Source organism: Phyllostomus discolor, chromosome 1 (genome assembly GCF_004126475.2).
Source record: "Phyllostomus discolor isolate MPI-MPIP mPhyDis1 chromosome 1, mPhyDis1.pri.v3, whole genome shotgun sequence".
Classification (NCBI taxonomy): Eukaryota; Metazoa; Chordata; class Mammalia; order Chiroptera; family Phyllostomidae; genus Phyllostomus; species Phyllostomus discolor.
The window spans coordinates 161,896,339-161,918,495 of record NC_040903.2 but is presented as its reverse complement, the minus strand read 5'-3'; the positions used below and the strand labels follow the sequence as shown (position 1 = coordinate 161,918,495).

General features: G+C 37.9%; 1 protein-coding gene across 1 annotated transcript in view; it reads left to right on the top strand.

Moving 5' to 3' along the window:
- The window catches only part of ATP8B4 (ATPase phospholipid transporting 8B4 (putative)), a 195,559-nt gene that overhangs the window by 124,323 nt on the left and 49,079 nt on the right, over positions 1–22,157 (top strand). Inside the window, 5 exon segments of the mRNA XM_036033364.1 lie at positions 2,555–2,720; positions 9,299–9,487; positions 17,738–17,853; positions 21,063–21,182; positions 21,185–21,229. Of these exon segments, the coding sequence (XP_035889257.1) occupies positions 2,555–2,720; positions 9,299–9,487; positions 17,738–17,853; positions 21,063–21,182; positions 21,185–21,229 (636 nt within the window).

Here is a 22,157-nt window from a genome sequence, read left to right as displayed (position 1 = left end):
TTTCTGCTTATTTCTACGTGTTAAGTAGATCTGTTGTTTCCCAGACTTGGTAGGGTGGTCATATGTAGTAGGTGTTGGATTCAGTGGCACAGTATCCTTGACAACATGAGCTGGGAGCTCCAGGAATGTCCCTTGTGTGGGCTATGTGAGCCCTCTTGTTATAATTGACTCTTGACTGCTATTGGCCTGTTTGTGCATGATTTTGACCCTCAGGCTGACAGACTGTGTGGCCGACCTCAACCACGGTGTATAAGCTGCTGTGTAGGTGCTGATCACACTAAGCAGAATTTGCATCAGCAGAGTCTGGTGTCTGCTGAAATATCTCTTGAGATATACCACTTGTGAAGCTAACTAGATCCTGCTCTGCCGCTGTCTGAAGCTGGCCACTGGGTGTGTTTGTTCTGGGGTCTCTTGGGAGGGGCTCTGGTGCAGCTCAGTGTCAGACACTGCTTGTGACTGGCCCTGGGCAACCTGTTCAGAACTACAAAATGGTCCATAGTTTGTGGCTACTCTGTTGGGCCTGGATGTGCATGAGAAGGATCAAACTGTGCAGCAATGCTAGATCCCACCAGCATCGAGTCTGGGGACTGGTTAGCAAAAGGCCCGAGGTACCCTGAGATCCACTTCTGCCTGCCTCTGCTTTCTGGTTGCCTGTTAGGCTCAGTCACTGAAAGAACCTCTAGAAGTACTCAAGTTGCATGAGGAAGGTTCTCAGTGAGTCACCAGGTAGGGGTGAGTTGTGTTCACCAGATTGATACAGGTTCAATCTCGGTGCCCATGCTGGGTCTGAGGCAATTCAGCAAAAGTCCCAGGATATACCATGTCTAACAGCCACCAGCCAGTTGCTTTTAGACCTTTGTGGTGTGGCAGTGTCTCTGGAAATTATGAAGATGAGGCCAGCAGAATTTATCAGGTCCATACAGACCAAGATTTGGTCATTTGAAGGGAGGGCTCTGCACCAGTGAAAATACAAGGGAAAAATGTCCCACCCCATTTGGGAGCCATACAACACAGTGTATCCCAGATTCTTCCAGATGCCTGAGCTCAGCAGGGAGGGACCATTGGGAGTCACAAGGGTAGGAATGGTGGATTTCCTGAGAGAGGGAGTGCTCGTCATTCTTGGGGGAAGGAGAGGGGTGTGGCCCCTGTCCCAGAGCCACACAACTCAGTCACTGATACCTCCTGAGTCTCCCTGGACCTCTAACCCCCTGCCCAGGCACCTGACTCTTTAGCAGGCTGTGAGCTCCACGGGGCAGGAAATAGGGAGTTTAGAGGGTGGGGCTACTGCTCTCCCCTAGGCTGATGCTGTGTGGAAGGGAGTGCTCCGCCCAGGAAAGATGCCATTTGTGGTGTGGGAGAGGGACTCAGCACAGGTCCTATGAGCTGTCCCTTCAGCTCTCTCTAGTGCCACAAACCACTGTCTCTTCTCCCATGATTCTGGTCCACACTGCTCTCCCTCCCCTAGAGTCCAGGGTGAGTGGCTGCCAATGATATTTTGTGCATTGACCCTTTAAGAGAGCACTTGTGTCTCTAGCAGACTCTGTCTCTCCCTGGCGGACAGAATCCCCACTGATTTTCAAAGTCAGTGGTTATGTGAGTGCCTTCTAGCTCTAGTGCTCTGGGTTAGGGAGCCTGGGGTGGGGTTAAGATCTCACATTCCTCAGGAGGAACCTTTGCAGCTGAGATATCCCTTTGGGATCTTAACTGCCGCCTGTGGGCCTGGGTCCAGATCTTTTCACACTTCTGCCCTTCCTACCAGTCTTGATGTGGTGTCTTCTGTAAATCCTTGGTTATAAAACTTCTGCTTAGCTAGTCTTTGGTTGGTCCTTCAGGTTGATTGTACTATAGTTTAGTTATAATCCTAGTTTGGTCCTGGGAGGAGGTGAGTGTAACTTTCACCTACTCCACCACAATTTTGGATCTTTTAATACATATTCTTTATTCATTTGTCTGTTGATGGACATTTATGTCATTTCTACTTATTGGCTAGTGTGAGTAATGCTGCAATGAACATGTGAGTGCAAAATATCTCAAGATCCTAATTTTAATTCTGTCATTATATTATGCAATATCTCCAGTGAGATCTGAGAAACTATTCTATATTCAAACACAGTATGTTTACTTCAGAAACTATTATTTCACACTAAACAGGCTAAAACAGGCTATAATTAGACACGTGTCATTCTAGGTCAGATATTGCTTGCCAAAATGAGTTGAAGTCACATGAGGCTTTGCTATCGAGTATATTCTGGAAAAAAACTTACAGTTTTCAGGGGTTTTTATGTATTTTGGAATTGCAGTAAGCATTTGAGGATCTTTACAGCCATTGGATATTTTTCCCCATATGCTTTCTGAAGATTCACTGTTTACTGCATGGCTCTGAAAGGAAAAAAAGCATTTAACAGTAATGGGGAAACAGAAAGTCATTTTAGTGCCAGACATTTGAGGCTGAAAAATCATATATGCACTAAAAATGCTTAGAGGAAATGTTTTTGAATTTTAAAAGATTATTGTTGAAATGAATTCTAGTTTTGCTGTTGTTGTTCTCTTACAGAAAAAAAAGCCTATGAATTTCTCAGTCAACCCCCAGGGAGATAAAACATTTCAGTTCTCGGACCACTGTCTGATGGAATCCATCAGACTGGGGGATCCCAAAGTGCATGAGTTTCTGCGGTTACTTGCTCTCTGCCACACTGTAATGTCGGAGGAAAACAGTGCAGGTAAGTGAATGAAGGTGTGTCTGAGTGGTGAGCCTTGGTTTTTAAATCAGAACTAATATTTTTATTTAACATTTTTGGAATTGGAAGGATTTTCTAATTAAAAATACAGCTTTGCATAAGGGGCTTACCTGTAACACTAACTTTTTTCTTTGTATTTATTTATATCCCAAATGTTTTCCACTTATCTTTTATTATTGCCATGCACATATAATAAATGCAGATGACCATCAGGTGTATGCTTAGAATGAATTTTCCCAGTGAGATGGTTGTTTAGAGCTCAGAGTTCCTAAAATAGAACAAAATCAGCGCGGCCACTTTAAAACTGAAGAAATGAGGTGGGTAGGTAATGGTGTTAATGAACTAACTTCTTGTTTCATTCAAGCCCAATTTATTTTATTTGCAAGTTATTTTTTCTTTCTACTATCAACTACTAACTAAAAAGTGCTACCCAAATAATTTTACTCAAAAGTGAAATATATATAGACTGTAAACTGTATGTGTTCATATGTGTATATATGTGATAGATATGTGCATATGTATATATGTGCATATTACACTTGTATATATTATATATATGTTTTTTCTTTGTTGGAACTACAGTCAACCATAGTTCTGCCCTTGATGATGCTGGATGAACCCATTCCTCACATTTTTTTTTTTTTTTGCTGTGAGGATTCGCATAATTATATTTATGATTTAAAGTTATCTTTATAATACTAATGCCAGTAATTATTATATTTCACCTGAGGATATCACAATACCTTTAAGTAAGCTTCTTTTATGTCTGTCTTTGAGTTTCTTTCATTTCCCATGCTCTTTTATTTTAATTGCAATCTGTTTTTAATGTTATGATATTTTTCTTAGATATCTTTGAAGATATTAATTACACTTAATTTGAAATATTCTTTGTTTTTTCCACTTTCATTTTCTATGTTTTCATTTTGTGGAATGTTATTATTTGAGTTTTGTGTCTAGCTTTTATGTTGCTCTCAAATGCTCGATGATTTGTGGTGGCCTGTTTTCATTTGTGTTTGAGAATCCCTGTTTGCCTCTTGGTTAATGTAGGTTCTGATTACAGCAGCAGCCTGCCTGCCTGCCAAGATGGCTGGGGAGAGGCAAAATACACACTTGTCATGTAGGTGAGGGATTCCTCTCTCCTGGAATTCGTATGCTGCCTGGGTTTAACTTTCTTTATTCAGATCCAGTGCTGGGAGTCTGTGCCAGAACTCCCATTTGAGAGAGATTTGTGCTTAAGGTCTGGCTTCAGATTCATCGAGGTCCTTTTTCTATACTCTTTTTTCGTATCCTTGTGGAATTCTGAAGCTACTTCAGGCTCTTCTCAGTCTGGTCTCCAGACCCAACAAATCTTTGAGGTTTCCTTAAGTAGGTGGTACACTTTGTATTGAAGAACATTTTCAACATTTTATTTTGGGAGTGACTGTCACTGCAGACTGTTGTTTAGAGTAAGCTGGCGGGAGGAAGAGCCCAAATGGTCCAGGAGTGCTGAGTGGAATTCAGTTAATTTTACCGATGCTCCTCCAAGACCACACCTGCTTTCCTCTTTTTTTGACTCTGAGTTTGGAGAATCTTTGAGCACTGCTCTTGCTTTGAGCTGTGGTTTTCTTCTTATTTCGTCATTGATGAAAGCTACTTTTTATTTTTCAGACATTTCTCAAATTTCTAGCTTAATGATAATCATTTTTCTCTTCAAGTACTTAATTTTTTTCATAATGTGATATAATTAAATGCAATGAAGCACGAAGATATTAAGTGTATTTGATGAGTTTTGACAATTATATATACTGTTATAACCATCACGTCAATCAAGGTACAAATTTTTTCCATCACTCCAGAAAGATTACTCATGTTTCCTTCCAGTCTATACCACCAACCCCTGTCCAGCCAACCCCTGTCCTGATTTCTATCATAAAGATGAGTTTTGCCTGTTCTTGTATTTCATATAAATGGAATGATCCAATATATGTTCTTTTGTGTCTGGTTTATTTTATACAAGGTAATGTTTTTGTTATCCATGTTGTCATATCAATCAATAATAGTTCATTTCTTATTACTGAGTAATATTGCATTATTTGAGTATACCACATTTTTTTTCTTTACAATTCTCTGTTGATGCACATTTGGGTTGCTTCTAACTTTGGATTATTATGAGTAAAGCTGCCATAAACAATTTTATGTCTCTCAAAAAATATTTAACAAATTTGTTTTTGGTAAATACTTAATGGAAATTGCCAGATTGTGGTGTAGGTATGTTTAACTTTGTAAGAAACCTCCAACTATTTTTTAAAAATGGCCTTATCATTTTACATTCCTACTACCAATGCATGTGTATGCCAGTTCATTGGTTCTTGAAAACGTTTAGCATTATCACTCTTAAGTTTTACCCATTCTAATGGGTATTGGCTAATATACTCTTCTGCCATATAAAGGTATTTTAAGTGTAGAGAGGTAAATGTATGTGTCCTTTGAACTACTTCTGTCTCTTGCCTTCAGGTATTACATTCTAAAGTGAAGGATTATATCACTGAGAAGGAGAAAATTATACTCTCTCTTCTTTTAAAGCTTTATTTATATGATATATAACTTAAGGGCATGTATGTTAAAGTACATTAAAAAATATAAATTTTTCACATATAAATGTTACTTATGCAAAAGAACAGAGCCCAAATCTAACAAATTTAAAACTATAATTATTGTATAATTTATAGTTGAGGGTGTTGCTTTTACTTTATTTATTTTTATGTATATTTGTTACTCATATTGATTATATTAGCTTCAGGTGTAAAATATAGTGATTCAACATTTTTATACTTTGCAGTGTGATCACCCCACTAATTCTAGTAATAATCTGTCACTGTATAAACTTATCACAATGTTCTTGACTATAGTCCCCTTCCCCTTTTCATCCATTCCCCCCACCCCTCCCTCTGGTAAGCATCCTTTTGGTCTCTGTCTTCTGAGTCTGTCTTTGTTTTGTTTTGTTTGTTTGTTTGCTTGTTTTTAAATTCCACATATAAGTGAAGTCATATGGTATTTATCTTTCTCTGCCTGACTTATTGTGCTTAGCATAATACCTTCTAGATCCAGCCATGTTGTTACAAATGGAAAGATTTTATTCTTTTATACTACTGCATACTATTCTGTTGTGTGTGTATGTATGTATATATATATGCCACATCTTTATTCATCTATCAATGGCTTTTATTGGTGTGTGCTATTTGTTTCATGGAGAAATAACTTGGAGAAATCAATATCCTCATTCCCTTTGCCAGGATGAAATTTTAGAAGCAGAAAAGTGGAAATTACAAGCTTCAGTAGGGCTTTTATTTTTCTATTTTAGTGAATGGCAATTCAAGAGTTAAAAAATTAAAAATTTTCTTATATTCAATCACCTTATTATATCCTTTAAAATTTCTTGAGGCTTGCTTAATGGCCTAGTATGTATTCAATTTCCATAAATGTTTCATGTATGCTTGAAATGAATGTACATTTTACAGTTATTGGGTACTAAGTTCTAAATATATACATTAGATAATGTTTATTAATTATATTGTTCAGTATTCTATCTCTGTGGATTATTTTGACTTCTCAGTTAATGAGAATATGCTAAAGTCATCAATTATAATGGCACATTTGTCATTTCTATTTGTACTTTTGTCAATGTTAGCTTTATGTTTTAAGGTTATGTTATTAGATATTAGACTTATGTGTTCTTTAAAACTCCTATCAATATCCATATATAGATCCTCTTTATCTCTAGTAATATTTTTACCTTAAAGTTTATTTTGTTTGATATTAATATTGTTATAGATGCTTTCCTTTTGTTAGTATTTGCATTATTTAGCTTTTCCCACTCTTTTCTGCTAATCTGTCTTTTTATGTTTTAGACATATCTCTTGTGACATAATTTTAATGTGAACCAGCATTTCTACTATTTAAAAATATCTAGTTTGACAAACTAAAGTTTAAATGGAACATTTAGTCTATTTTATTGATTATTGATATTTTTAGATTTTAAGTATTGAATATATATAATTATTAATGTATTTATATTTATTTCTACCATTTTATTTTGTATGTTATATTTGCCCTATTTTTGTTTCTTAGTGTCTTCATTTTTTGTCTTACAGATTTAGTCCATTTTTACTTCTGCTGCTTTGGAAGTAATACATTCTTATTAGTATTGTTAATGGTTAGTCTAGAAATTTTAGTATACTTATCAAAGCCTAAGCCTTCTTTTGAACAAAGCAAGGATGTTAAGACCCTTCAATACTAATCAGCCCTGTCTGATTTATATAGTACAGTGTTCTTCTCATCATGTGCCTCCTTTTCTCATATCACAAGATATTTTTATATAATCAATGTTTGCTTAGATTTATTCACATACTTATGAATTTCCATGTTCTTCAATGCTTTTCCTATCTCTGGTGTTCTGTTGACCTAGAGTGTGTTCTTTAGAATTTTCTTTAGGAAGAGCTTACTGTTAGAAAATTCTCAAAAACTTTGATAACAAATTTATTTCATCCTTTTTATTGAATGATGTTTTGTTGTGTAGAAATTTAAGGTGATGATTTTCTCTCAGTACATTAAAGATATTCTACTGTATTTTGGCTGCTATTTCTATTACTGTATAGTTAGCTGTAAGTATAATTTTGGCTTGTAGGTAATTGGTCTTTTCTTTCTGGCTACTTTTAAGACTCTTCTATCATTTTCTGAGTATATGTGTAAAATTTAAAAAAAAATGTGTTGCTTGGGATTCATTGAGATTCTTGAATCTATAGAACGTCATCTTTTACCACTTCTGGAGTTGCCTCAGCCATATTTCTTCAAATATTGCCCCTGGTTAGTTTTTCCTCCCAGATCTTCAATGTTAGATATCTTCACTCTACTCTCCTTTTAACAAGTCTCTCATTTTTCCATTTCTTTATCTCTCTGGGATATATTCTGGAACTTTATTTTTTCAGTACGCTAATTATTTTTCTAGTTGTATCTAATCTGCAGTTTTTGATTTTTAATTTCTATGAGATCTTTATTTCTTTTTCAAATCTGCTTAATTTCATGCCTCTCTTTTATTTTTGGAAATCTATTAAATATTTGTGTGTGTTATTTCTGATAATTTCAATGTAGGAGTAACTAATGCTAACATTTGGTGGGAATCATTTTACCCTTACCAGTTGCAGTATGTAGGTGGTGTATTTGTTTTTAATGAAAAGGAATCACAATATATACATTAATATGCAACTTGTTTTCTTAACAATTTATTATGACCATCACTATAAATCAGTAAATAATGGATCTAGCTCTGTCCACTTTTTAAAATTTATTTTTACATGCAAAGATAATATACTAATTTTTATGTAGAAGGGCTTACTTTATACATACTGTTTTTTAAAGTTTATTTTTATGTTATTTTTTTCATTCTTCTTCTCTCCTCTCCCCTCTTACCCTCACCCCAGCACATACACAATATCGAGTGTCAAAGATTAACATCAGGTTTGATTATTTCAGTCCCAGGGGATTTCTCAGATACCTTCTCATGGAAAGGTCTGTAGTGGCAGAGTGAAGTGGAGTTTGGAATATCTGCTCCATTATTCTTTGACCATGTAACTTTGCAAAAATCATAACCTCTTTAGTCATAAGTTTCATCAGTATAAATGAAAATAATACTTTTTAAAAAGATTTTATTTATTTATTTTTAGAGAGGGGAAAGGAAGGAGAAAGAGAGAGAGAAAAACATCAATGTGTGGTTGCCTCTCGTGTGGCCCCCATTGGGGACCTGGCCTGCAACACAGGCATGTGCCCTGACTGGGAATCGAACCTGTGACCCTTTGGTTCACAGCCCACACTCAATCCACTGAGCTACGCCAGCCAGGGCTGAAAATAATAATTTTAATAATCCCTATTTCAAGACTTGCCATGAGAATTATGATTTAATATATATTAAATGTGTTAGCTTATAAAACTTTCATGCCATACCTGTTGTTACTGAAAATACAAAGATGTGGTTTCTGACCTAAGAAACTTCCAGCAGAGTGGAAAGGCATACTCAGTAACAAGTTTTCTTTTTTTTTAAGATTTTATTTATTTATTTTTAGAGAGGGGGGGAGGGAGAGAGAAAGGGAGGGAGAGAAACATTGATGTACGAGAGATACGTTGATCAGCTGCTGCCTGTTGCACATCCCCAAATGGGGACCCAGCCTGCAACCCAGGCATGTGCCCTGACTGGGAATTGAACTGGCGACCTTTCTGTCCACAGGCTGACACTTAATTCACTGAGCCACACCAGCCAGGGCAAGTATTTTTTAATAAGATGACAAGGGCTAAACTGTTGGTATGGATATCCCACAGAATAAGCACCTGGTCCAGCTGGTTGGTGAGTGGAAAAGGTCTGATTTCTGGAGCTGGCATTGGAATTCAGTGTTGAAGAATGAGTTGGAGTTGGCAATGGCATTCTATGAATGTTAGCTGTTATTTTTAGTATTAATACATTTATTTCTTTTCCTTTTTTAAAACCCATTTTCTTCGTTGATGTTTAATCCACTTATTTCTTTTCCTTTCAGGACAGCTGACTTATCAAGTTCAATCACCTGACGAAGGGGCTCTAGTGACTGCAGCCAGAAATTTGGGGTTCATTTTTAAGTCTCGGACCCCAGAGACAATAACAATAGAAGAACTGGGAACACTAGTTACTTATCAACTGCTTGCCTTTTTGGATTTCAACAATATCAGAAAAAGGATGTCTGTGATAGGTATGGTTGATAGTTGAGATTACTTTTAATCTTTGATAGTATAATACTATTGTTATATTGATACTTCTCAAGGATGACTTCATTCTTGGTCATAGGCTGAGAATTGTGATATTTTTGTAACTTTATGAACTTCTGTCATCCTCAACTTAGCCTCAGCCTCAACACCATAGTAACAACTAACATTTAACACATTCTTATGTGTCCAGCGCTGTTCTAAACGCTCTACAATTCAGGGGTGTCAAACTCATTTTCACCGGGGGCCACATCAGCCTCGCAGTTGCCTTCAAAGGGCTGAATATAATTTTAGGACTGTATGAATGCAACTACTCCTTATGTAGGGGCAAGGAGCTCTACATTCGGCCCTTTGAAGGCAACTGCGAGGCTGATGTGGCCCCCGGTGAAAATGAATTCGACACCCCTGGTTTACATGAACTGATTTAATTGTCACAAAAACTGTACTGTATTTTTATGATATTTTGAAGATAACAAAACTGAAACACAGAGAAACTGAGTCACCTGCCCGAGGCCACAAAGCTTGAACTGGTAGAGCTGGAATTCAAATCTAGGAGGTCTGACCACCAAGCCCATTCATTTCGTCACTATACAACACTGGTGCAGGGCGAGTTCCTGGCTGACATGGCACCTGTTAGTTGTTGTCAACATTGTTGTTTTGTGAACATCATCAACATCATCAGATTCCTCATTGTCATTCATTTACTCTGTTTACCTGCATTGCTGGAGATCATCACCAGAGACTGTATCAGCACCACAACAAATAATGCTTTTTAACTCTTGCTCTAACCCTTGGTACTACGTCAATGTACTTTTCATCCTTACTTTGCTCCTGTTTCCAGTCCTTGTAATAGATGTTCTAAACATTTGCCCTTGCCTCAAGTCCTTGACTCTGCCATGATCTCCTCACTCTTGGAAACGAAATTCATCTGTTTCTCTAAAAAAAATAGAGGTGTTCAGAAATGTGCACCATCACCTTACACTTTCCCTTATCCTCCTTCATCCCCAAGCTGTAACTTTACTCATTCTTTTTTTCTGCTTTTATTTCTTTTCAAAGCTGAAGACTCTACCCGTTCCCCTTCTTTCCTTGTGTCTTTGATTTCTTCTTTCTCACTAACTTCCTCTTTTAGCCCACAACTCTATTATTATACCACTTCCTTAAAGATATTTTTCATGTTCCAACCTCCACAGATTTTGCCACTCCATTTTTCTCTTTCTATCACAATCTATTTTTTTTAAGGTCAGTTTTTGCTCCTCACCTTTATTTATCTTTTCAGCCTATTAGGATGAGGCTTCTGCTGCCACTACTCAAGAAGAATGCTTTCTCAGAAGTTTCCAATCACCTCATAACTTCCCCAGCAGTTGCCTTCTTTATCTACCTGCCTATACCTATCATCCGTCCATCCATCCATCCATCCATCCATCTCATCATCTACATATCTGTCTACTTACCTACCTACCTATCTACCTTTTTAAACTGTAATATTGAGACTGTTGACCTTCACATAACACTCCTCTTTCGGCTTCTGCAACCTCACCTGCTCCTGGCTCTCCTCTTGTCCTGTCTTTTCTTTCTCCAGCTCCTTTGTTTACTACCCTCTGTCTTATTCTTCAGTGTTGGCGTCTTTTTCTTTCCTTACTTTCTGTTCTCCTCTTGGATAATCTTGACCACTCACATGGTTGTAGCTATTGCCTATATTCTGAGTCTTTCCTATATAGTTCTTTAGCTTTAATCTCTCTCTGAGGTCTACAAATATTTTCAGTCTTCTCCTAGATTCTGCCACTAGGTTGTACTATGGTTACCTCAAATTTAATGGGTCTAATATAGAACTTTCTTTCAGAGGCATTGCTCTTTCCGTAGCCCTTATTAAAATTGTTAACAATCCCTTTGTACTGTATGCCTATCTGTAAACTGAACACTTTACAATGAACTATTCTATTAAATTCTTGTAGTAGTATATTACTCCATTTAGAAGATGAAGAAATTAAAGCTCAAAGATTTTAAGTAATGTACCAAAGATTTTCACACATCTGTCACATGACTCATCACACAGTTGGTAAGATGCAGAGCATATATTTGAACTCAGATCTATCTTTCTCCAAGTCTGGTCTCTTAACCCCCATTGTAGCTCACTTACTTTTGACACCTCAACTCCTTTATGCCCCTAGGCTAGTGGTTCTCAAGCTTTAGCTCCTATTACAACCACCAGAAGGGCTTTTTAAAACACAGATTGCCAGTCTTCAGTCCCAGATTTCTGATTCAATAGGTCTGGGTGGGGCCTAAAAAGTTTACGTCTCATAAGCTCCCACATTATCCAATGCTGATACTACTGGTCAGGGGGCCACAGTTTTGGGGCAACTTCCCTGGACTAATAGGTCATCAAATATTGCTCATTAATTTCCCAGAGCTTTTTGGAGCATTTCTCAAATGTCTTTCCTTCTCTGCTACTCTCTTCACTCAGGCCTCAGCATCTCTTGCCCTATAGAATCCTCAGTAGTTACCCTGTTTCTGAGTTGTTCCTTCTCAAGGTGTTATAGTAAACTTTCTAAAAATGGCCCCCAAGGCCCCTTTTTATTGTAAAGGTCTTCTTTCCTTTTCTCTTAATTTTCAGTACTATGGCTTTAGTTAATGCTTTCATCACTGCTTACTTGTATTATTGCAATATCTTCAAAACTCATCCCCCTTGAAATAATCCTCCATGCTGATAACAGGGCATTCTTACTAAAACTCCGGGCTGATTCTGCCATCATCTTCTTAAAAAACCTTGGTGACTGAAAGGATAAGAACTGAAAGGATAAGGTCCTTAGGATGACATTCAAGATTATTTGCAATTTGACGACAGTTTAACTGTTCTTCCGCTTCCCCAGATATTGTGCCCCAGCTCCTCAGACCTCAGCATTCTGGGCATGCGTTGCACAGTTCCACACCCTTTGTGTGTGCTATTTCCCCTGCCTAGAACCCTCCTTTTCTCCACTTCTTTCTTTGAGAACTCGTACACACCTGGTAGTGTCTAATTCAAATGTCACCTAGTCTCTCAATTCTTTTCCTACTCTCCAAATAACTGTATTCTCCTTTGTTCTCTTGAGTCCCCTGTTCCTGACATGAGTGCGACACCAGCCCCGTGACTTTCGCAGTTGTTAAGAGTGTATACTACTTGAAGGCAGGTGCTATGCCTTAGTCTTCTTAAGCTTCCCAGGACCAAATGCAGCGCTTGGCACACACTAAGTTCCATAAATGATTTTCAAATATAATGTTACCCTATATTTTGTGACTTATGAATATTCTGATCCTCATAGTAAATCAATTTCTACTGCTGAAAATGCTTGCATATGTAATTGTAGGGGTTTGGATCTTTAACTACTGGAAACTAGCCCTGGGAGATTACTCTCAGCAGGTCAAAACCAGACATCATCTGTGGATATTTATTTTTGTATTTTTGATAACAGGCTCTAGGCAGTCATCACAGATGCTGCCGACAAACAGACATGCGGCTCTAAGTGTCCGCCTAATGTAGCAGTGGGAATTATCTTCCATTTACAGCTTCAGGGGAGGTGTTATTGGTGTTGGGTTGGCCCAGAACTGGCTTTGAGGGTGTTGACAAAAACCTAAGATTGCTACACAGGGAAACTTTTGGCTTTTCCCCAGCATCAGTCACCATTACAGGCTGTGGAGAAATCACAGCCTAACCACAAACATCAGATGTTTGCCTTAATAGATCCCATATGAGGAAAGGTAATAATGTTCCACCACAAAATGCATGCAGGCTTGAGGGCTCTATTTTGGTTCTATTTGGTTTTTAATCTGGCAGAATCTGAAAGAGGGACTTAGCGTGGATAGAAAAGTCTCTGTTTGATAACAAGGCAAAAAACAATGCTAGTCTCATGATCGTCACATGCTTTGTCTGTGGGGACAACACCCTGATGTGAAAAGGCCTGGGCATTTGCTGCCGTACTGCTTCTTCATCTCCTCTTTTTCCTTCTCCTCCTCCTTCCCTTTTGCCTATTAGTTATTGAATCATAAATGTATACCAGTAGTACTCTCATTTTGGAGCAAGGATCCTGATTTAATTTAGAACTATGCAAATAAAAATAGATTTCTATAGAGAATTATGTAAGAGGGTTTAGAATCTACTATATTGATAAACATGTACGTCTCATTATATAGTTTTAGAAGTACAGAGTCTACTAATTATGTAAATAAAAATACAGAGATACAATTTAAAGATAGTTATTACTACAGGTAAGTGGCAGGTAATCATTAAAGAAGAATAAATTATAACAGCTCTTGAAAAGCCCTTTCAAGATCTGTAGATAGGGTTGCTCAACCCTAAACTGTTTAATGATTACCAAAGTACAAATCACACTGCCATATGTCAGGCATTCCTCTGTATGAATGTATGAACAGCCACCCCACTGAGATATGGCAAAACAGAATTATTAATCACCCTTCACAGTGTTGCTATTGCATTTACTCTTATAGAATAAACCTGTAACTATTTCTGACCTTTTTCTTTCCCTTATGTCACAAAGGCATAGCTGCTGCTTTCAATGAATTTTGCATAATTATAATTCAACTCAGTTAAACAAATATTTATTAAGTGCTCACCATGTCCCAGGAACTTGAAACTAAGGAGAAGATTGAATTGAAAAATGTTCTGTGTAGTAGTATTGAGAAGATGGTGAAGCAGGGTAGGAAATAGGCTGGAAAGGGCCAGATATTGAAGATTTCTGTTTATGCCATGTTAAGAAATCTGCACCTGATCTAAGGTCATTGCAAGATTCCAACTTTTTATAGCAAGATTCCAAGCAATAGTGGGGAGATGATTCTGTCTGGATGACAGAAGAGCATGGGGGAAGCAAGGCTGGAAAGAGTAAAATCATTTAGGTTAATGTGACCATCTAGGCAAGAAAGAAGGTGAGAGAGAGAAATTCATGACTTCAAATGGATGTGTGGATTTGAATGGGGAGGAGCTTTGAATTATGGCCAGGTATCTGATTTGGACTGAGTGAGTGGTGAATCTGGTCATTGAGACTGGGGATGTAGGAGGAGTAGCTAGTTATTGAAGAAAGAAAATGTGCCCATTAGAGGGACTAATACTGGGTTAAGACAAGGCATCAGAGATGGAAAGTTTTTATTGAATAAGAAAATTGTAGAGCTGAAAGGACCTTAAAAGTTAGAGTTTTAAAAAAACATCTTTTCACGTGTAGAAACTGAGACCAAGGGATTGCACAAATCATCATGGGTTTATGATTCCCATAAACAAGTGCTTCTCAATGTGTGGTCTGGGGAACTGTAGGAAACACTGAGTTTTTCTCAGAGGATGCAGAAGTCCCACCATTGATAATATAATGAGAATGGTTTACATGACATTGATGCAACCTGGCAGCCAAGGAGAGTGGGTTGGAATGTGCATGCATGAACAATGATGACTTCACTATACTAGTCAGTGGAGGTGGTAGACACTGTTGAGTGAGCATGTGTACTGTGTGGCCATCACATTCAAAATGACTGAGTAGAGAGCAATGAATCTGCATCAAATTTTGTGTTAAGCTTGATCATTCCTCTGTGGAAACTATTCAGATGATTCAGAAGGCCTCAGCTATGGGCAACTGGTTATTGGCAGCTTCATCATAACAAGGAACCCACTCATATATCATATCTCATGCAGAGTTTTTCTGTGAAACATTAAATTACCCAGGTGACTCAGTCCTCGTACATCTCAGATTTGGTGCCCTCCAACTTTTGGTTTTTCCCAAAACTAAAATCACCTTTGAAAAGAAAGATTTCAGATGATCGATACAATTCAGGAAAGTATGATGGGGCAGCTAATGACTATTGGGAGAACTGTGTGAGGTCCCAAGATGCCTACTTTGAAGGGAACTGAGTTGTCATTGTCCTATGTACAGTGTTTCTTGCATCTTTTATCTTCTTCAATAGTGTCTCTATTTTTCATATTACATGGATGGGTATTTTTAAGACAGACCTCACATTTTATGTACATAGATATCCTCACCAAAAGACACTTTTTCACTGCTTTTAGAGAGAGAGGAAGGGATGGAGGAAGGAAGGGAGAGAAACATTGATGTGGGACACTGACATTGATTGGTTACCTCCCGTATGTGACCAGGGATCAGACCTACAGCCCTTTGGTCACCAGACAATCCTCCTACCAACTGAGCCACACTGGCCAGGGCCCCCCAGAATTTATAATATTAATGTTATGTGTCTTTTTCATTCTTTTTTCTCATGAGTATTCTGTGGAGTTTCATAAAAGCCACATGCTGTATAATATCACAACAAATTGAATGCAGGAACAGATATGAAATCCAACTGTCTTCTATTAAGCCCAGCATTAAAGGGACCTGTAATGATGTAAAACAATGCCATTCTCCAAATTCCATTTTATTGTCTGGAAAAATATTGTTATATTTCATAGAAATGTTATTTATGTTAATATAATATATAATATATTTATTATTCTAATAATTATCATAGTAATATTATATAGTATTATAGAATTGTAGTATATAATAATGATCATTATAGTAATATATAGTACATATGTACTATATAGTAATATTATATATGTCATAAGACCATTAATATCATATAATTTCTGTTTTAATTTCTAATATGGTAAATATTTATAGAACACACATAAAAACAGTTCTTTGGATTTCTCATGATGTTTTAAGAGTATAAAGGGGTTTTGAGACCCAAATGTTTGAAAATGGATCTCCTAGTGTAGACTATCAAAAAAGGTCATAGAGAAGTCACACTGGCAAATGTAAGCTATACCTACTTTGCTTTTATAGTTCTGGTGATGTGAGGAAGAAAATATGAGGAAACTATTAAGTTGAATTGTTATAAAAGTAAGAAGAAGCCTTTCCTAGGAATAAATGTCCCCTCACCCACTTGAACGGTTAGATAAATTGCATATTTGTTTCTCTCTCTCCTCTCAACATAGGCAATTAGTGCTAGATACAAGAACACCGCATGAGTTACGACAGCCAGGAAACTAACCAAGGATCTTAGAAGAGATGATGAACCCAGACAAGTCACAGTTCAGAAACATTTCCAAGGGTGCATTAGATGAAGTGTTGACAAGGCTTGTTAGAGGGAAAAGTAATCCATTGTACTATGATATTTTTATTCTTTAAATCAAGTTCTAAATTTTGTATCCTATTAAATTAATAGTAGTCCATATTTATGTTCATATGTTTTGAGGCATTCTATCTTTAGCAAAAAAATGATAATTGAGTGAAAAGCATGTATAATCTATGATTCGATGGAGCTTCTGAGGGTTGGAGCATTCATACCACGAAGTTGTGACCCAACCAGTTGTCTTAAATGGTAGGCCATTCCTGGAAAGAAAAACACTGTCATGCCATGCCATGCTATGCCATGCCATTCATTCATTCATTCATTCACTCATTCAACAGATAATTAAGTGCCTAACATGTGCCAAACTTCCAGGCTTCCAAAACTAGGCTTCCAAAGGTAGGCCAAGTATTCTGCATTTTAGAAAAGACTTGTCTGACAGTAACCTGTAGGACATCCAGGAGAAGGCTTGGGGATGGGAGATGAGAGGAGACTGGTGAAGGCTATCATCCTTACACCCTGGGGTGGGGGGCAGGTTAAAAACAAAGCCAAACTAATACAGACTTCCAGTGAGAAGACAATAGAAACTTTAATTTTGAAGGCCCTCTGTGAGGCATGCTTACAACCAGGATTTTGACTCCAAGAAAGGAAGGGTTTGTCCAAGAAGTAAAGGGGGCAATGAAATTTGTTAGCAAAGGCTGAGAACTAATGCATAAACCAATGCATATGGAGATCATTTGGCATATCACTGATTGTTATTCCTACAGTAGGTCTTGAATTTCACACCAGGAGACAGGCAAATAAAGCTACTCAATACAGGCTTAATTTAAATGTATCAACCCTTGACAGAAGTAGTAAGCAAGGATAATAGGAAAGTCATACACACCAGAATAAAATTGCTGTTTCTGAGTTTGGGAAATCAAAGGATTCCAGTAGATGAAATATTTCTAAGTTAATAAAACAGGAATAAAGCCAAGTGACTTAGGTAGTGACCTTCTAACCAAAGACACTGAATATTTTACTACTGGCTAAAACATTATGCCCATTTCCAAGTTGCCTGGCTAGAGCCTTGGAAGAGCCCAGTTTTGACAGATTTTACTGATTAAAATCTACTTTCCAAAATTTTTTATTTTCAGTTCGAAACCCGGAAGGACAGATAAAGCTTTATTCCAAAGGAGCAGACACTATTCTGTTTGAAAAACTTCATCCATCCAATGAAGACCTTCTGACTTTGACGTCAGACCACATCAGTGTAAGTGCCTCTGTCTAAGGTTAGCACAGCGGCCCTTTGGCCACTTTCTATGGTTAGGCCTCATTTTAAAAATATCAGCTAAATGATCTGACTTCTGAAATAGAAAACACGTGGAGAGTGGTTCCACAGGGAACTGTGCCAGTAAATATCTGGAAACTGGCACTTGGACCCACCCCCTGCCCTGCTGAGAATCTGGTTGGTCTCACCACAGGTGGATTAACACAGCCAAGACGTAGCCACTGAATGTGGGTTCCTGAACTCCAGCCAGGGGAAGGCTCAGGACACCTAGGGAAACCTGCTCTAACTCCCCTGTAGTTTGGGGCTGTGCCCGTTGGGAGACTGGACTGGTTCAAGGAAGAAGAGCTGGACAGCTGCTTTCACCTGGGTTCCAATGTGTCCGGCACCCACAAAATCTCTTATGATCATCCCCAGTGAAAATCTTAGGCTTGTGTTTAAAGGGTGAGGGGAAAATAGTCTCGGTAGCCAATTTTCTCTTCCAATGGTCCTTTTATTCAGGACATAAATCACAGTGAGCCCTCATACATTCCCTAGGTGAAGTTACCAATTGTATACATTCTGCAGCTATGCATAATTTCTTTCCAAAAGCTTTCTGAAGGAAGCAGGGATGATCTTCAGCAAACTTTTTTTTAAAAAGAGTATGAATTAATATGGGCATTACCTGGTCTGAACCTGAGATTCAATTGTCTCCGTAGTACTTGCTTGAGGTTCTGTTTAACCCAATATGAACTTTAAGGGCAACTGGCCAAAACTCTCATTTCCTCTTGGTTTCTCTCCTTTAAAAAAATTATTGGGGATTCATGTTCTTTGTCAAGCCCTATGTTTAATACAAAACATTCCCTGACTCTTTAAAAAACAAACAAACAAATTTTAAAAACTCTGCCTGACTTTAAGTTTAAAGAACGATGGATTAGTAATATTGGGTATAAACATAGCTATTGTTTTTCTCTTTCCAAGAGAGCATTCTTGATTTCGTTTTAATCTCTTCCAGAAGGCCGACATGGTCTTTGTAATTTTTTTTATGAGAACAACATTGGAATCATAAGTATCTGACTTTTGCCATTGCTCAAACACCAAGGCCCTGAATTTTCATATGTTCTCCTTTCATACAAAAATATAGGAAGCCTAATTTGGTCTTTTTACATTTCTGCACAAAAGAAATTTTTACAGGTAATATCAATTTAACTTGCTCTTTGCTTCATTCACTTCGTTCATTTTGGCTTTCAAATTCTGAGGTTTTAAATTTATATTTAATTATTGATTTAAATGTTTAATGATAGGAAACAACCCTGCTCAAATGCTCATTTAGGATCTAACTTGTGTTTCAAGTACTAATTAAATAACTTAAATCATCTGTTCCCCTTTGTAATGTCTTCTTAGAGTTGATTCACTATTGTACAGAACAGAGTGGAAAGCATTGTAATGCCCAGCGATGTTGCAAGTTAAAGGCAAAGAAGCATTATGCGAATTAAGAGGACAAAAGATCATTAGACCACAGTGACTCCACTTTCAGATCAGTAGGGGAGCCAGGGGTGGTCCTGGAAGGCAGGGCTGGTACATGTGATTGCAACATCCAATGTGCTACCAACTGCCTACAAGATAAATTTGGAGAATTTTTCTCATGGTCTTTCTGGGCTAAACCACATCACTGCAGTCTGTGCACTGACTTTGCTTTCCATTAACCTAATTAGGATGTGTCACGGTTTAACTTGTGCATGCTCAGAAACCTGTGTGTGTTCCATAAGCCAAAACACACAGAGAAGATATGTTCAATGGCAATACCCAAAGGCATAGAAACGGCTATAAAAATGCTTACAGTATGCAGGCCCATAAAATGGCCACAGGAGGCCTAGGCGAAGTGGGAGGTTTTTAGCATTTCCCCCAGAGCAATCTACATATGTTTCTAGCTATCATGGCTATGTGAGACACTTAGCCACTGCCAGTCTCCTACTTTTATTTACTTATTTATTTATTTGTACTGTTAGACTTTACATTTAAGACTGTCAGTTTACTAAGAAAGGAAAAGCATAATTCTGCCACTAATTTGACCTGTTATTAAATACAAACTTCATAGAAAACAGTTTATAAAAATTATATTTTTAAAAACTTACCTGACCCGATGGTATCTTTAAAGTTTCAAACCATTTTTATTATTAAAGTGAAACTTTCATATAGAATTAAAAAAAAATCTTCACTGAGGATATGTTTATTGATTTTAGAGAGAAAGGAATGGAAAGAGAGAGAGAGAGACATCGATGCGCGAGAGAAACATTGATCTATTGCTTCCTGTATGTGTCCCAACTGGGGATCAAACCCACAACCTAGGCATGTGCCCTGATCGGGAATTGAACCCACAGCCTTTTGGTGTATGGGATGACATTCCAACCAACTGAGCCACCTGGCCAGGGCTAGCTTTTTTTCTTTTTTCTTTCTTTTTGATTACAGATCTAGAATAAAAAGTCAGCCTCCACTTTTAGTCCTACTTCTCAAAAGCAAACATTTATATTGACTTCCTGCCATTCTCTCCCCTTTTCCCCTAGAGCTTATTATAACATAATCTTAATTAACAGGCTTAAACTTCTATTACCTAACATCTATTTATTCATCTATTATTGACTCTTATCTTTTTATTGTGGAAAGTTTCAAGGATAAGAAAACATAGGACTGAGTTCATTTCAGACATAGCTGTAGTGTTAGGGGGAAGGTGACAAGACTCTGTGGACAGCCTCTGCTTTTGGTTTGAGAGCTGTGGCTCCTCCGAGGGTCCTTTTCTTTCCACTGGAAGCTGAGTACCGTGGGCCGTGAAACAGGCTGGGTTCCTCTCATTGTTAGGAGGACTTCCTTTAGACGGAGGACAGGTTGAAAACCAGTATATATGTTGCTTCAAATGGATATTTCAGTTCACGGGCACCATTAATCACCTCTCAACTGGGACATTTCAACAGGCATTTTAATTGTCTTTTGGGGGAGGGCTAGCTCCCCTGAATGTTTTTAACCCAATACAAATAATATTCAAAATGCAAACATTATCCCCCATTTCCAAGGGTACTAAAAACTTGAAGGTCAGGATAGCCAAGTTGTGCTCTTGGGATAAAGTGAATTTGCAAAACTTCCTACCCATTATTGTTGTTCTTCTTTTTGCTGTGATGATTATTTTGGGATGGCTCCTAAATCAATGTCTCTTCTGGCAGGAATTTGCAGGAGAAGGCCTTCGAACCTTGGCCATTGCATACAGAGATCTGGATGACGAGTACTTTAAAGAGTGGCAGAAGATGCTTGAAGATGCAAACGCTGCTGCACATGAGCAGGGATGAACAGGATAGCTGGGCTGTATGAAGAAATTGAAAAGGATTTGATGGTATGAGTTTCGAAGCATGATGGTTTGTGTTTACAAAGAGGATAGTATATGTTTAGAGAGCTAGCATAAGAGTAATCCATTGGCTAAATCATCTTGCACACAGCAGATGTTACTTTTTCAAACACTGAATCACACTTTCTGTGCTGGCTTTGAGTTTGCCATGTGTGGCCCTGGAGGGCCTAGAGGATTATTTCTACTAAATGTGGCTTATGTAATTGGAAGTCTCCCAACAGTAGAAGATTGGAGACCCACTATTCTTTGTCAACCTCTAATATGTCTTTGATGTTCTTTTTTTCGCTTCTTGCTTTATGACCCACCTTTTTAGAGCAGGGAAACTTGCCAAGAAGAGTGGGCCTGCAGCTCTGAACTGTCTTAGACCCATGAGATTCAGATGATATCTGTGCTGCCCAGAATATGACAATACGGTCTATTCTAGAAACCACCCTTCCCTGAGGCCCCAGTGGACAGGATGCTTAGCTACAGTGAGGTACTAGGGAGCACACCTTTTTCATCTTTGGATGAAATATTGCAGAAGGACTTCATTTTTTAGTTTATGTCATCTGCTGATGTGCTAATTTAGGAGAATGGCTCTACATTTTTGTGAACCTGACTGAGATAAGGGCTCTCCTTTGGGCCCTTTCATGCTGTTATAAGTGGGAAAGCATCTGGGAGTTCTTAAGTCCTTACAAAGCCCAAATGGCTTCTGATTGTTTAGGCTAACTTCCAGGATCTCTGCCATTAGTTGGTGTGCCTATCAGCTGGCTTGATTTGAGAAGCTCCTCTTGGGCCTGTTCCAATGCACTTCTGCACACAATAGGATGCTTGCTATAACAATGCATTATAATTTCCACCCTCAATTCATGTTCTTTGACCTCTAAACTCCATGACTGAAAGCTGCAGATGTTTTAACTGTTGTTTGCATGCATTA